The sequence below is a fragment of the Belonocnema kinseyi genome, chromosome 3 (genome assembly GCF_010883055.1).
Source record: "Belonocnema kinseyi isolate 2016_QV_RU_SX_M_011 chromosome 3, B_treatae_v1, whole genome shotgun sequence".
Lineage (NCBI taxonomy): Eukaryota > Metazoa > Arthropoda > Insecta > Hymenoptera > Cynipidae > Belonocnema > Belonocnema kinseyi.
In genome coordinates, this window is record NC_046659.1 from 102981703 (window position 1) to 102997481 (window position 15779).

The 15779-nt window shown below is 22.8% G+C and overlaps 1 protein-coding gene across 1 annotated transcript; it reads right to left on the reverse strand.

Annotated features, from left to right (window-relative positions):
* Positions 1-9465: 9465 nt before the first annotated feature.
* On the reverse strand, positions 9466-15418 carry LOC117169965. The gene is made up of 2 exons (XM_033356475.1): positions 15120-15418; positions 9466-9611 (listed from the first exon to the last, which is right to left on the reverse strand). The coding sequence occupies exons 1-2, from the start codon at positions 15346-15348 to the stop codon at positions 9466-9468; spliced, it is 375 nt and encodes a 124-aa protein (XP_033212366.1). The 5' UTR covers positions 15349-15418.
* Between the last annotated feature and the right edge of the window lie 361 nt (positions 15419-15779).

Here is a 15779-nt window from a genome sequence, read left to right on the forward strand (position 1 = left end):
GGAAATATACTTGTTTATAAATATGATTATCAATGTGTTTTTAATTTGATTGTTAAGGAAACATTTGACTCAAAACCGTACATTACTCACGTTTCTAAAGCTTCGTGGATTAAAAAACGCGATGGATTATTTGAAAATACGTTCTGTTAGTATCTCGTGTATAGGCAACGGAATGAATCAAATTAAATGGGATTCTATTGAACAAGAATTAAAACAAATATTTGGACAGAAAGATTACAAAATAACTATTTGTTACGGAGAAATAGAAATACCATCGGAAGCAAATCGGCCAAAAATAATTGCGGAGTATCACTCATCGGTCGTTGGAGGGCATAAAGGATGTAGTAAAACGTACGGGAGAATCAGACAAGATTTTTATTGGCCTAATCTGCAAGAACAAGTCAGGGAATATGTGAAGAATTGCGAAGAATGTAAAAAGACAAAACTGGTAAGATTAAAAACTAAACCACCAATGAAGGAGTTTCGGATCCACTGGACTTGCGCTAAACGTAACACGCATTATAGGTGTACGAAGTCTGGGATCACTGGTACGAACCAGGATGTCATTGGTACGATGAGCCACCTTATCGATCTTCGCCTAGTGGCCGCCAGATTTCGCATTTTCATGCTATTGGTTTTCAAGCCAATAAAAGCCAGCAACGGACCATCTGGAAATTTCGTCCAATGACCGATGGAACTAGTGGAATTTAGGATGTAACAACATGAACCGGAATGACCGGAACACCAATTACAGAGCACCTTTGACAAGAAGGCATTTTTTCGTCTTGCTGAAGGTGCTCTGTGATTAGTGTTCTGGTTCATGTGTTTGGCAAGTTTGAAAATGAACGGAACGTCTTTTAGCGCGAAATAAAAAATTTCGAACACGTCGGCTGAGTTCGGCCAAAGATTTTTGGTTCGGCGCGAAATTGACACTATTTCCGCGGACCGTTTCTGATTGGTCAACGCCTCATTCCGGCCATTCCGGGAACCGGCCGTTCTAGTGGCATGAGAGCCGAGCGGCGCTCAATTACGAATTTCACAGTGGCTTTAATCCGCTCTCTAATTATAATTAATAATCAATTATGTCCCACGTAATTTTTTGTCAATATTCTAACTCAAGTTATTCAAGTTTTAAGGAAAAGTCTCTTAATCCCAAATCATGTCATTTAGAATTCAATGAGAGTGATGGTGTGGAACAGAGTACTGTTAAATCAGAAAAGACTAAGCCTTCCTTATGGGAAAGAATTCTTGAAGAGAGTGAAGATAATATGGCTCTTTATAGGCAATGGTGGGAAGAAAAACAGTCCCAGGAAATAAAATCATTTTTTCACGAAGGTCCAACCGATCATTTAAATAAAAAGCTATTTCCAATCCTATTGCCTGCTATGGAAGATATGTTAATTCAAACTCGAAAAATTTAATGCTTTAAAGGTGAAATATTATTGAATTTCATTGAAATTGTGGAATTTCATTCGCTGGATTTCTTCAGAATCTAATTAACTATCATTTTAATCAGGGAAAATGACAGTGAATTTTTTAATGCAGAAATCTTAATTTTTTAGTCCAAAAAAATCTATCTAATAACTGAATTTTTATTGAATATAATAATATTGTATTGATATTAAAAGCCCTAAATTGTTAAAAATAATATAAGATTGGAATTTTTTTAACCTGCAGGTATTAAAAAGAAAGAATCTAAGCTTCTTTTTAGAAAAATGAGAAAATTAAATTCGAAAAAGTGTAATTTACTTTTGATCTTCAATTTTGAAGGTCAAGTTTTTTTAAACAATGATCATAAAGAATGAAATGTGTTCACAATTTTTAATACTTATTTACGGAATCATCCAAGTTTAACAGCATTTGATTTAAAACTGTTCAATTTTGCGGGTTTCTAATTTCATATTAAATAATATTTTAGGAAAATACATTAAAATTTAAAATGGTATACATATTGAACAATTAAAAATTAGTAGGCATAAAAACTAACATTTTTAAATTCAAGATTTGAAATTTTAATAATTTTAAAGAGACCTTGACAATGAAACTGTTTTAAAATTAAGTATTAGGAAACATCACAATTTTAAAATTAACTTCCAACTAAAAAAATATGTTAAAAAAATTTTCCTCTTCCAAATCAGAAAAAAATTAAAAATTCCTCCTTTTCATCTGAAGAACAATGTCTAAAATAAGGAATCTAAATATTAAAAATACTTCCCTTTCATCAGAAGAAAGATGTTAAAAATTAAGATTCTAATTCAATTTAAATCATTCAAAATATTTTTTTAAATATTTTAAATAAAAGATCCCTTTAAAAATAATAAAAATTATAAAGGAAAATAATGCAAATCTTCCAATTGAAAAAAATGGAAAAAACTCAATAATAATGTTAATTATACAAAATTTCCTTATTCCAATTCTAAAATAAATTGAAGACAAAAATGCAATCTTCTTATTCAGAAATAAATTAAATACAAATATTTTCTTCCATCCAGATGAATGAAAAAGTTAAAATTAAGATTTTAAAACAAAATTTTGTAGTGAAGTATTTAATAGTTAAATTGAAAACTTTTTCAAGTGTGCAAGTTTTAATTTGAATGACCTGAAAATACTTTTAATGGCCGAGGAAAAACCAAACATTTATTTTATTTTTGAGAAGCCTAATTCCCAAGAAGGTTAATTCTCTACAAAAAAGATCAAATTTTAAAAAAATATATCAATTTTCTACTAAAAAATATAAGGTTACAAAAAAAATATAATAGTTTAAATTTCAGTTAAAGAAATAAGTTTTTGATCAAATGAAATAAATTTTTAACAAAACAATTAAATTTTCATCAAAAGGTACGAATTTTTTACCCAAGAATATTAAAGATCTTCAACAAAAGTTGTTGAAAAAAATCAGTTAAATTTTTATTTAATAAAATTAGTTTTTAGTAAAGAAAATACTGTTTAACCAAACATAAAATTTTCAACCGAATATTTGAATTTTCAGTCCAAAAGATTAATATTCTACCAAAAAAGAATACATTTTTTGATAAAATAAAATTATTTTTAACCAAAAAGGCGAATTAATCATTAAGAAGATTAATATTCTGCCACAAATGACAAAGTTTCAACAAAATACACTTTTTAACCAAATAGTTGAGATTTCAACTGAAGAAGATAAATTTTCAACCAAACATGAAATAGTTAAATTTTTATTCGGAAAAATTAATTTTCTACCGGAAAAATATTAATTAAAAAAAAAAATGCATTTCCAACCAAAAAAGACTATTAAAAAAAAACTTGCTTTCAAGCCAAATAAATTCATTTTGAATCAACAAGATAAAGTAAATTAAATTTTTAATCAAATTTTCAACCAAAATGGTTAATTAAAAAAAAAAGATAAAATTTTAATAAAATAGATAAAGTTTCTACTATTCTACTATTTTGTATCCAAAAATATTAAAGATCTATAAAAAAAAAGTTGTTGACAAAAAATTCAGTTCAAATTTTTTAAAAGAAAATTAGTTTTTAGCGAAGAAAATAATTTTTAAACAAAACATAAAATTGTCAACCAAATATTTGAATTTTCAGTTCAAAAGATTAATGTTCTACCAAAAAAGAATTTTTTGGATAAAATAAATGCATTTTCAACTGAAGAAGATAAATTTTCAACCAAACAAGAAATATTTAAATTTTCCGTCAGAAAAAATAAATTTTCAAGTAAAAAAAACTATTTTAAAGCCAAGGAAATTAATTTCGAACCAAAAGAATTAACTTTCTACCCATCACGATTAATTTTCAATAAATACATGAATTTTCAACCAAATATTTTAATTTTTAATAGAATATTTAACCTAATAGTTCAATTTTCAACCATAAATGTTAATCTTCTACCCCTAAAAAAGACACATTTTCAACAAAATAGATGAATTTTTAACGAAAAGTACATTAATATAATAAAGAGAAGTAAAAAAAAAAAATAGTATAATAATATAATAAAATTGGACAGAAAATTTAGTGTATTTTTAGTTAAAAACATTAATTATTAATAAACAACACATTTTCAACCAAAGATATTAATTTTCATTCGAAAAGATTAATTTTCAACCAAAAAAAATTAATTTTTAACTGAAGAAGATAAATGTTAAATAAAACATGCACTAGTTGAATTTTCATTAAAAAAAAAAAAAAACCTGTGAAGCCAAATAAATTAATTTTGAACCAACAAGATAAATTTTCTACTAAAAAAGATTAATTTTCAAACAAATATTTAATTTTTTAATAAAACTTTATACCTAATATTGGAATTATCAACCAAAAAGGTTAATTTCCTACAAAAGTAAAATTTAACTAAAATAGATGAATTTTCTACTAAAAAATACAAGTTTTCATAAAAAAATCATAATAATAATCTAATTTTCAGTTAAAAAAATAAGTTTTTAATCACATGAAATAAATTTTCAACGAAACAATTAACTTTTTAACAAAACCATCGAACTTTTTACCCAAAAATATTAAAGATATATAAAAAAAATTTTGACAAGAAATTGAGTTAAATTTTTATTTAATAAAATTAGTTTGTAGTAAAGAAAATAATTTTTAACTAAATATGAAATAGTTAAATTTTCTGTTTAAAAAAATCCATCTGCAATTTAAAAAAAAAATGCTTTTAAAATATGCTTGCAATTACAGTAAGAAAAATAGTATATTCAATATATTTCCTCATGAAAAAAATAAAATAAAAAATTTAATAATTCAGCCCCAGACCAATATTTCCAAAATCCTCGATTTGGACGGAAGACGAAGCAGCAATTATCTTGCAAAAAAATATTCACGGTTGGCTGATAAGAAAACATGATTTCAAGAAATTAACCAGAATTAAGTGAAGCTTCCTTAAATAAAAATTCATTTTTATGAAAATTCTTTCCATCTCTCTAGAAAAAGGTGGCAATTCGGCGGGCGATTTCAAATTTCCGGTAATTTTCAGGTCAATTTTTTTAAATTTTCCCAGTCAACTAAATGTAACATATTTATATTTGCTGAAAAATGTAAACTTTTATTCTAATTCAAGTCGTTTATTTTAAACATTTTGAATCAAAAATATGAATTTTCTACAAAAAAAAAGAAAATTTTCAACAAAAGGTGAAATAAGTTTTTATCCAAATAAAATAAATATTCAACGAAATAGTTAAATTTTCAACAAAACAACATATTTTTCTACCAAAAATATTAAATATCTAAAAAAATATCTGTCTTACCCAAATTGTGTTAAAAAATTAATTTTCAATTAAAAAAAAAACTTTTAACGAACCATATAATTTTAGACGAAAAGTGAAAATTTTTCTACCAAAATAGAATAGTTTTAAACAAAATTACATGTTTTTTCTACCAAATAATTTAATTTTTAATGGAGTTATCAACCAAAAAAGGTAATTTTCCAAACCAAAAAAGACAAAAGTTCATTAAAAACAGATTAATTTGTAAATAAAACTAACAAATTTTCAGTTAGAGAAATAAGCTCTGAATTACATAAAATAAATTATCAAATAATAACAATAAAATTGTCAAATAAAACACATTTTCAACAAAAAATATAAACTTTCAGGCGAAAAGATTAATTTGGCAACAAAAAAGAATAATTTTTAACAAAATACATGCGTTTTAGATTAATATTTTGCTACAAGTGAAAAAGTGTCAATCAAAATTTTCAAAGAAATAGTTAAATTTTTAAATGAAGAACATAAGTGTTTAACCAAACATGAAATAATTAATTGTTCAGTTTAATCATATAATTTTCAATATAAATAAATCTATTTTCAATCTAGGAAAATTAATTTTGAACAAAAAATTAATTTTCTAATAAAAAAGACTAATTTTTTTAAACAAATTACATATATTTTCTTCCAAATAATTTAATTTTTAAGAGAATTTTTAACGAAAATGGTTAATTTTATATAAAAAAAGACAAATTTTCAACAAAATAGATGAATTCGCAACCAAAAATAATAATGTTGCAACAAAAAATAGAATAGTTTAATTTTAGTTTTATTTTCTGTTCAAAAAGAATAGTTTTTAACTAAAATGCATGTTTTTTCTATCAAATAATTTATTTTTAAATGAAATTTTCAAACAAAAAAGATTAGTTTTCCACTCAAAAAAGACAAAAGTTCAACAAAACAGACGAATTTTTAACTAAAAATGACCAATTTTCAACAAAAAATAGAACAGTTTTATTTTCAGTTAGAGAAATAAGCTTTTGAATCACATAAAAAATATTATTTACGAAATAGTTTAATTTTCAAGAAAATAACTGACTTTGTAAACAAAAATATTAAATATCCATACAAAAATTGTTGACGAGAAATTAAACCAATTTTTAGATAGAAAAATTAGTTTTCAATTTAAAAAAAACATTTTCAACTAAAAATATTAATTTTAAGCCAAGAAGATTAATTTTATAATAAAAAAGAATAACTTTTAAAAAAAAATATTAGTTTTTTCACCAAATTTTAATCGCGTTTTTAAAGGAATTTTTAACCTCATAGTTAAATTTTCAACCAAAAAGGTGAATTAGTCAGCAAGAAGATTAATATTTTACCACAAGTGAAAAAGTTTCGAAAAAACACAAAAATGTTTAAAGAAATAGTTAAATTTTCAAATGAATAAGGTAAGCGTTCAACCAAACATTGAATAATTAAATGTTCAGTTAAACAAAACAATTTTTAATATAAAGAAACCTATTTTCAAACCAAAAAAATGAATTTTGAACAAACAAAAATTAATTTTCTATTAATAAAAGAATATTTGTTTAACAAAATACATGTATCTTCTACCAAATAATTTAATTTTTAGACAATTTTTTTTACAAAACAGTTTAATTTTATATAAAAAAAGACAAATTTTCAACAAAAAACAGAATAGTTTAATTTTTAGATAGGGAGATAAGTTTTGATTTAAATACAATAAATGCTCAACGAAAAATTTATTTTTTCAACGAAACAACATTTTTTACCGAAAATATCACATATCTTTAATAAAAATTTCGAACAGAAATTTAGTTAAATTTGCAGTTGAAAAATTAATTTTTAATTTCAAAAAATCATTTTTAACGAACCATATAATTTTAAACGAAAAAGATTAATTTTCTGCTTAAAAAGAATAGTTTTTAACAAAAATGCATGTTTTTTCTACCAAATAATTTATTTTTTAATGAAATTTTCAAACAAAAAAGGTTAATTTTCCACTTGAAAAAGACAAAAGTTCAACAAAACAGACGAATTTTTAACTGAAAATTACTAATTTTCAACCAAAAATAGAACTGTTTAATTTTCAGTTAGAGAAATAAACTTTTGAATTACATAACAAAAATTATTAACGAAAAAGTTCAATTTTCAACAAAATAACCGAATTTTTGAACAAAAATATTAAATATCCATACAAAAATTGTTGACGAGGAATTAAATAAATTTTTGGATAGAAAAATTAATTTTCAATTAAGAACAAAATACATGCGTTTTAGACCAAATATTTTAATTTTTAATGAAATTTTTAACCTCATAGTTGAATTTTCAATCAAAAAGAGAAGATTAACATTTTAAAAGCGAAAAAGGTTCGACAAAAAACAAATTTTTTCAAAAGGAATAGTTAACTTTTTAACTAAATAACATAAATGTTTAACAAAACATGAAATATCTAAATGTCCAGTGTAACTTGATTATTAAGTTGAAAAATTAACTGAAATCTTTTATGGATGAAAGTTCAACTTAAAAAAAAATTAGTTTTTTATTAAAAATGCCTCTGCTTTAGTAAAAATTTCATCTTTTTCAATAAAAATGTAACTATTTGTAAAAGAATTTAACTATTTTGTTAAAAATTCATCCGTTTAGATGAAAAATTTTTTTTTTTTGAAAATTCAATTTTTTTTTTGTAGAAATTTAGTTTTTGTTAATAAATTCATATTTTCGTCCTGAAAAGTTAACTGGATTTTTGTCAGATGAAAATTCAAGCATTTAAAATTCTTAAAAAATAAAAATTCATTTCTTTAAGGAGAAATTTAATTTTTCTTGAATAAAAATGCAACTATTTGTTAGAGAATTAAAGATTTGGTTAAAATGTCATGTTTTTTGTTGAAAATTCGTCTTTTGGATTGAAAATTTATTTTTTTTTTGGTAAGAAACTTTGTTAAAACAAATTTCTTATTATTTGATCGTTTAACTGTGTACTGAAAACGAGGTTTTTTCTTTTGTTTAAAATAAATGTTTTCAGTAAAAATTAACTTTTCCATTATTTAAAGAATTATCCTTTTTAGACGAAAAATCTTCTTTTTTTTAATAAATAAATAATTTTATTGGTATTAAATTTCATTTATCTTTGGTAAAAATGCATCACTTTCGTGGAAAATTAATTTTTTGCGAGTCCTATTTTTATATTAAAAATTAAATTTTTATGGAGAAAATTTGTCTTTTGGCTTCAAGGTTCAACATGTTAGATAAACTTTTATTTTTTTCTTGAGTGAAAAATTTTCAATTGTTGAAAATTCGTCTTTTTGGATTAAAAATTCAATTTTGTAGCAAAAAGTAAATTTTTTCACACTGAAATTTTTTCAAATAAAATTTCAACCACATAAAAAATAAATAAAAATTCTTTTGTTTAAGGAGAAATTTAATTTTTCTTGGATAAAAATGCAACTATTTGTTTGAGAATTAAATAATTTTGTTAAAAAGCCATCCTTTTTGATTGAAAATTCGTTTTTTTTTTTTTATTAAAAATTCAATTTCTTTCATAAAAATTTATTTCTTGTTTAAAAATTCATATTTTAACCGTGAAAAATAAACTGAAATTTTTGTAACCGAAAAATCATCTACTTGAGTAAAAGTTAATCTAATTTATTTAATTTGTTATTGGTTGATAAATTAACTATGTAGTGGAAAAGACGTTTTTTTGCTATAAAAATAAACTTTTAACTGAAAATGTAACTTTCCCATTTTTCAAGATTGATCCTTTTTAGTTGAAAAATCTTCTTTTCTAATGAATGAATAATTTTCTTGGTATAAAATTTAAAAAGTCTTTTGACTTCAAAGTACAACATTTTAGAACAAATTTTATTTCTTTCTTGAGTGAAAAATCTTTATTTGTTTAAAATTCGTCTTTTTGGATTAAAAATTATTTAAAAGTTTATTTATTTGTTTAAAATAATTGAATATATTAAAAAATTAAACTAAAAAAAGTACGGACCCTAATTTGAAAAATCTGCGACTCTATATAAAATAGGACAAACTTTTCTGAATAAAAAAAAAATTAAAATTTCCTTTCAAGTCGCCACTATGCTAGTAGCTCAAGGATAAAGCACCCGACTCGCAATCGGAAGTTCTCTGGTTCGATTCCGAGCGAAGGTGAAGATTTTTTTTCAGACAAAATTTACCTTAAAAAATCTGAAATATATTATCTATTTATGATAAAAATCGATACAAGTATAAATAATTCTCAAATATTTGTGTACAGACGAGGACTAGCCGGGGTTCCGAGACCCATTTTTATTTCAAAATCAGGAACTTCTCCTTCTTCGGCAATCCTCGATAATCCAAGATTGTTCGTTAGATTATATTTAACACTTAGCCGAGGCTCTATCACTGGTTTTCCGTGAAATTTAAATTTCTTAAAATTTTATATTTTTAACCTAAGAAATAAACATTTCAACTTTTTAAAATTTGAACCTAACAGTTGAATTTTTAACGAAAAAGGTTACTTTACTACCAAGAAGACACAGTTTTTGAAAAACAGACGAGTTTTCAACAAACCAGGTTAAAAAAATATTTTTAAAAAAAGTTGAATTTTAAGTTTCAGAACCAGTTTTTTCACTAAATAAGATAAATCTTCAAAGAGATAGTTAAAATTTCAACCAAATAGATGCATTTTCAATCAAAAAGATAAAATAAAAAAAAATGTCAACGAAATAGTTAAATTTTCAAAAAAAAAAAAAAAAAAAGAATTTTCCACGAATAAGAATTATGAAAGAAAATTTGAATTCACAATCTTGAAATAGACTTTTTCTAATAAACTAATTGAATTTTCGCCGCAAAAAGGCGAGTTTTCAACCAAATAAATTTACTAGCAAAAATGAAAAAGCTACATTTTCAGTAAAAAAAAAAAATCATTTCAACAAGAAAAAAAATAACTTTGCTACATTTGTAACCTAATAAATAAACATTAAAAATTTTGTTGGCGAAAAGTGAGATGATTAAAAAAATTACTTTTCAATAAAAAAGCTTTTTTTCAACCAAAGAAATAAAATTTGTCTCAAAAAGATTAATTTTCTGATAAAAAAAAAACTTTATTTTTTAACAAAATAGATGAGTTTTCAACCAAACGTTGTAATTTTTAATGGAAATCAGGTTACAAAAATATTTTTAAAATAGAGTAGTTGAATTACAAGTTTTAGAAATAAGTTTTAACTATAAATAAGATCAATTTCAACCAAAAAGTTGCATTTTCAATCAAAAAGATTAAATAAACAAAATTTCAACGAAATATTTCAATTTTCTACCAATAAGAATTTTAATTTTTCCTTCCTCGGAAGAATTTCTGAAAGAAAATTTGAATTCAAATTTTCTCGGAAAAATGGAATAGCTACATTTTTGGTAAGAAAAAAAAATCATTTGAACGAGGAAAAAACGCATTTTCAAATAAATGGCTTAAATCTTTTAAATAAGAAAAATAATGTAAATAAAGAATATAAATAAATATAGATATAAATATATAAAAATATAAATCAAGATAATAGGAATTTTAATTTGGATTTTAATTTAATTTAAATTTCTTAAATTTTTATATTTTTTAACCTAAGAAATAAACATTTTAACTTTTCTTAGACGAAAATTGGGATAGCAAAAAAAAAAACATTGGAAATAAAATTAGAATAAAAAAGAATAATTTGTTTACCAAAAAAGACAAAACAGAAGATTTTCTAAACAAATGTTCTAATTTTTAATGGAATTTTCAACCTAATAGTTGAGTTTTTAACGAAAAAGTTTAATTTTCTACCAAAAAGGCATATCTTTTGCAAAACAGATGAAAATTCAACTGAAAAAGGTTCAAAAATTTCAACAACAAAAAAAGAAAAAATAGAATAATTTAATTTCAAGTTTCAGAAATAAGTTTTTAACCAAATAAGATACATTTTCAACGAAATAGGTAAAATTGGTAAATTTTGTAGTAAAAAATATCATTTAAACGAGAAAAAACACTAAATTATCAACTAAATTTGTTACATTTTTTAACCTAAGAAATAAACGTTCTAATTATTTTAATACGAAAATTTGGACCGTTAAAAAATTAATTTTCAAATAAAAAAGCTTATTTTCAACCAACTTCAACCTGATTGTTGAATTTTTAACAAAAAAGGGTAATTTTCTACTATGAAGACAAATTTTTTACAAAATAAATTAATTTTTAACGAAATAAGATAAATTTTCAACGATAGTTAACATTTCAACCAAACAGATGCATTTTAGAGCTAACATTTTTAGAGAAAAAAATCATGTCCCGGAAGTTAGATCCGCAAATATATTTTCTAAATATATGATTTTCGAACCAAAAGTTGTCATTTTTAATGAAATTTTCAACATAATAGTTGAATTTTAAACCAAAAAGACCAATTTTTTAGAAAATAGATGAATTATCAACTAAAGAGGTTAAAAATTTTCAAAAATAAAAATAAAAAACAGAATAATTTAATTTGAAGTATTAGAAATAGGTTTTTAACTAAATAAGACAAGTTTTCAAAGAAATACTGAAAATTTTAACCAAACAGATGCATTTGAAATATAAAAGATTCAATAAAAAAATGTCAACGAAATAGTTAAATTTTCTGCAAAAAATAAAATAAATTTCTACCAATAACATTAAAAAATTAATTTTTCATTCCTCGGAAGACTTTTTCCGTAAGAACTATCACCTTAATATATAAGATTTCTAACAAAATAATTGAATTTTTGACGAAAAAAGGCGAGTTTTAAACAAAATAAATCAATTTTCTAGAAAAAAATGGAATAGCAACATTTTTAGTAAAAAAAAATAAAATATTTTAAACGAGAAAAAAAGACATTTTCAACTAAATTTGTTACATTTTTTTAACCTAAGAAATAAAAGTTCTAACTCCTTTTAGACGAAAAGTGGGATAGTTGAAAAAATTTTTTTTCAATAAAACAAGGTTATTTTCAACCAAAGATATCAAAATTGAATCAAAAATATTAATTTCCTACCAAAAAAGTATAATTTTTGAAAAGTATCATAGTATTATAGTTGAATTTTTAACAAAAAACGTTAATTTTCTACCCAGAAGACAAATTTTTTACAAAATAGATTCATTTTCAACAAAAGAGGTTAAAAAAATATATTTAAAAAATAGAATAGTTGAATTTCAAGTTTCAGAAATAAGTTTTTAACTACTAAATAAGATAAGACAAATTTTAAAAAATCATTTCTGCAAGAAAAAAACGAACGAATCAAAAAAATTAATTGCCTACCAAAAAAGTATAATTTTTTACAAAATAGATGAGTTAAAATTTCAATAAAAAGATTAAATAAACAAATGTTAGCGAAATAGTTAAATTTTCAACAACAAAAATGAATACATATAAATACGAATTTATGAAAGAAAAGTTGAATTCACAACCTTAAAATAGACGTTTTCTAGCCAAATAATTTAATTTTCGATTAGAAATTACAACTTTTCGAACAAATAAATGAATTTTCTAGCAAAAATGGAATGCCTGCATTTTTAATTAAAAAAAAATTATTTCGAAAAAAAAGAAAGAAATTTAAGCTAAATTTCTTACACTTTAAACTTAAGAAATAAACATTTTAATTTTTTTTTTCGAAGAAAAGGGGGACAGTTAAAAAAATTAATTTTCAATAAGAAAAAAGTTTTTTTCAACAGAAGAAGTGAAATTCGAATCATAAAAGATGACCATTCTACCAAAAAAGTATAATTTTTAACAAAATACATTAATTTTCTACAAAAAAGGTTCAAAATATAGAATAATTGAATTTCAAGATTCAGATAATAAATTTTTAACTAAATAATATAAATTTTCTATCAAAAAGATTGAAAAATTAATTTGTATCAAATTAATCAAATAAAATAAATTGAACGAGAAAAAAAGACATTTTCAATTAAATTTGTTACATTTTAAACCTAAGAAATAAACTTTCTTACCCTTTTTAGACGAAAAGTGGGATGGTTAAAAAAATAATTTTCAATAAAACCAGGTTATTTTCAACAACAACAAAAAAATCAAAATTGAATAAAAAATGTTAATTTTCTACCAATTTAATTTAATTATTTTGTTGCAAAATTTAACTATATTCTTAAAAAATCATTTTTGATAAAAAGTTACACTATTTTCTTGATAATTCGTCTTTTTGGATTGAAAATTAATGTATTTGGTTAAAAATTCGTCTTTTTCATTAAACTTTTTTTGCTGAAAATTGCATTATTTTCTTAAAAATTCGAGTATTTTATTAAAAAATCATATTTTTTTTGGTAGAAAATGAAAATTTTTTGTTGAAAATTCGTCTTTTTGGATTGAAAATTTGTTTCAATTGTTAAAGAGTCAATTGCTAAAAAATGTACTTATTTGGTTCAAAATTCATCTTTGCAGGTGGAAAATATAAAAATTTGGTTCAAAATCTAACTAATTTCTTGCAAATTTAACTATATTCTTAAAAACAAATTTTTTTAAAAATGCAACTGTTTTCTTGAAAACTCGTCCTTTTGGATTCAAAATTGATGTATTTGGTTGAAAATTCGACTTTGGGTTTAAAATTTTTGCTGAAAATTTTATTATTTTGATAAAAATTCGAGTATTTCATTAAAAAAACATTTTTTTTTTGGTAGAAAATAAATCTATTTTATTGAAAATTCAACAATTTGCACTGAAAATTCGTCTTTTTGGATTGAAAATTTATTTTAATTGTTGAAGAGTCAATTGCTAAAAAATGTACTTATTTGGTTCAAAATTCATCTTTGCAGGTGGAAAATATAAAAATTTGGTTCAAAATCTAACTAATTTCTTGCAAATTTAACTATATTCTTAAAAACAAATTTTTTTAAAAATGCAACTGTTTTCTTGAAAACTCGTCCTTTTGGATTAAAAATTGATGTATTTTATTGAAAATTCGATTTTGAGTTTAAAATTTTTCCTGAAAATTTTATTATTTTGTTGAAAAGTCGAGTATTTTCGTAAAAAGTTATCTTTTTTGGTAGAAAATTCAACTTTTTTGTCAAAAATTCGTAATTTTTAGAAATAAAATTCGTTTTTTTGGATTGAAATTTTTTAGCAATTGTTGAAGATTCAATCGTTTTAAAAAAAGTACTTAAATGATTGAAAGTTCTTCTTTGCAGGTCTAAAATTCAACAATTTGATTAAAAAGTTAATTATTTTTTTGAAAATTCAACAATATTCTTGAAACTCATTTTTTGGTAAAAAATTTAACTGTTTCCTTGAAAATTCGTCCTTTCGTATTGAAAATTGATGTATTTTGGTTGAAAATTCGACTTTTGTTTTAGAATTTTATTATTTTGTTAAAAATTCGAGTATTTTATTGAAAGATCATCTTTTTTTTTTGGTAGAAAATAAAATTTTTTTGTTGAAAATTCGACTTTTTGCATTGAAAATTCGTCTTTTTGGATTTAAAATTTGTTTTAATTGTTGAAATATCAATTGCTCAAAAAAATGTACTCATTTGGTTCAAAACTTAATAATTTAATTATTTTCTTGCAAATTTAAATATATTCTTGGAAACTCATTTTTTGGTGAAAAAATCAAATGGTTTCTTGAAAATTCGTCCTTTTAAATCGAAAATTGATGTATTTTGTTGAAAATTTGACATTTTAAGAGAGAAAATTAGTCTTTTTGGATTGAAAAATTTCAGCAATTGTTTGAAAAAAGTACTTATTTGATTTAAAATTATATTAAAATTATATTTTCTCAAATTCTTATTTCCTAAGTAATAAAATGAAGGTATGACTACATTTTTGTTCAATTATTGATTTGCTAATAAATAATTAACTATTTCACTTTCAAAAAAAAGCTAGTTTTAGGTTAGGTTTCTATATTTCGCTGTAAAGCACAAACAAAATAAAAATTCTTTTTTTTTACTCACGTCAAATGGATTTGCTACATTTCTTGGAGCAGGTAAGGCTTCGACCTTCAAAATTTTGTGATAAGTAGGCTCAGAATATCGTTTAACAAATTTATTTCGGTTGAAAATTCTGCCGACTCCGAAATACTTTAGATTTCCGACTATTTCCCACAAAGTTTTACCTCTAAAGTCGTGTGTACGTCCAATATATTTTATTGGCATTTATCTAATAAAAAAAACTGTCAAACATTTATATGTTAACTAAAACTTTATTAAAAACATTGATGAAACCGACAAGAGTCGTTTTTCGGAAAGGTTATTTTGAGATTTTAGAGGTTAGATATTTCAAGTATGTATTTCCAGTTTGATGTAATTTTACAAGATGGCTGTTTGCCGAGGGCTATAGTTAAACAGCTGCAAGGTGGCACTAACTGACTAGTCAACGATCCACGAAAATTCAAATTACTTGAAGAAAATTTTCATTTTTTATAGAAGAAATTCATAATAAAATTTTACAAAGTTTGGATTTTCGTATTGAAAATTTTGCACAACTACTCCATCCCCTTTTAGAACTCTGCAAATTTTTTTGGACGATTAGACGCAGTTAAAAATTTACAGTTTATAGTTCAAAATAAGTTTTTTCGTAACTTCCT

Bases quoted from the DNA above. Each gene is read 5' to 3' on its own strand.
- LOC117169965 (XM_033356475.1), bottom strand. From the start codon at position 15,348: ATGCCAATAAAATATATTGGACGTACACACGACTTTAGAGGTAAAACT. The intron at 9,612-15,119 runs GTTTGTGCTTTA...ACGGAAAACCAG, and splicing joins AAAAAAAGAATTTTTATTTT to TGATAGAGCCTCGGCTAAGT.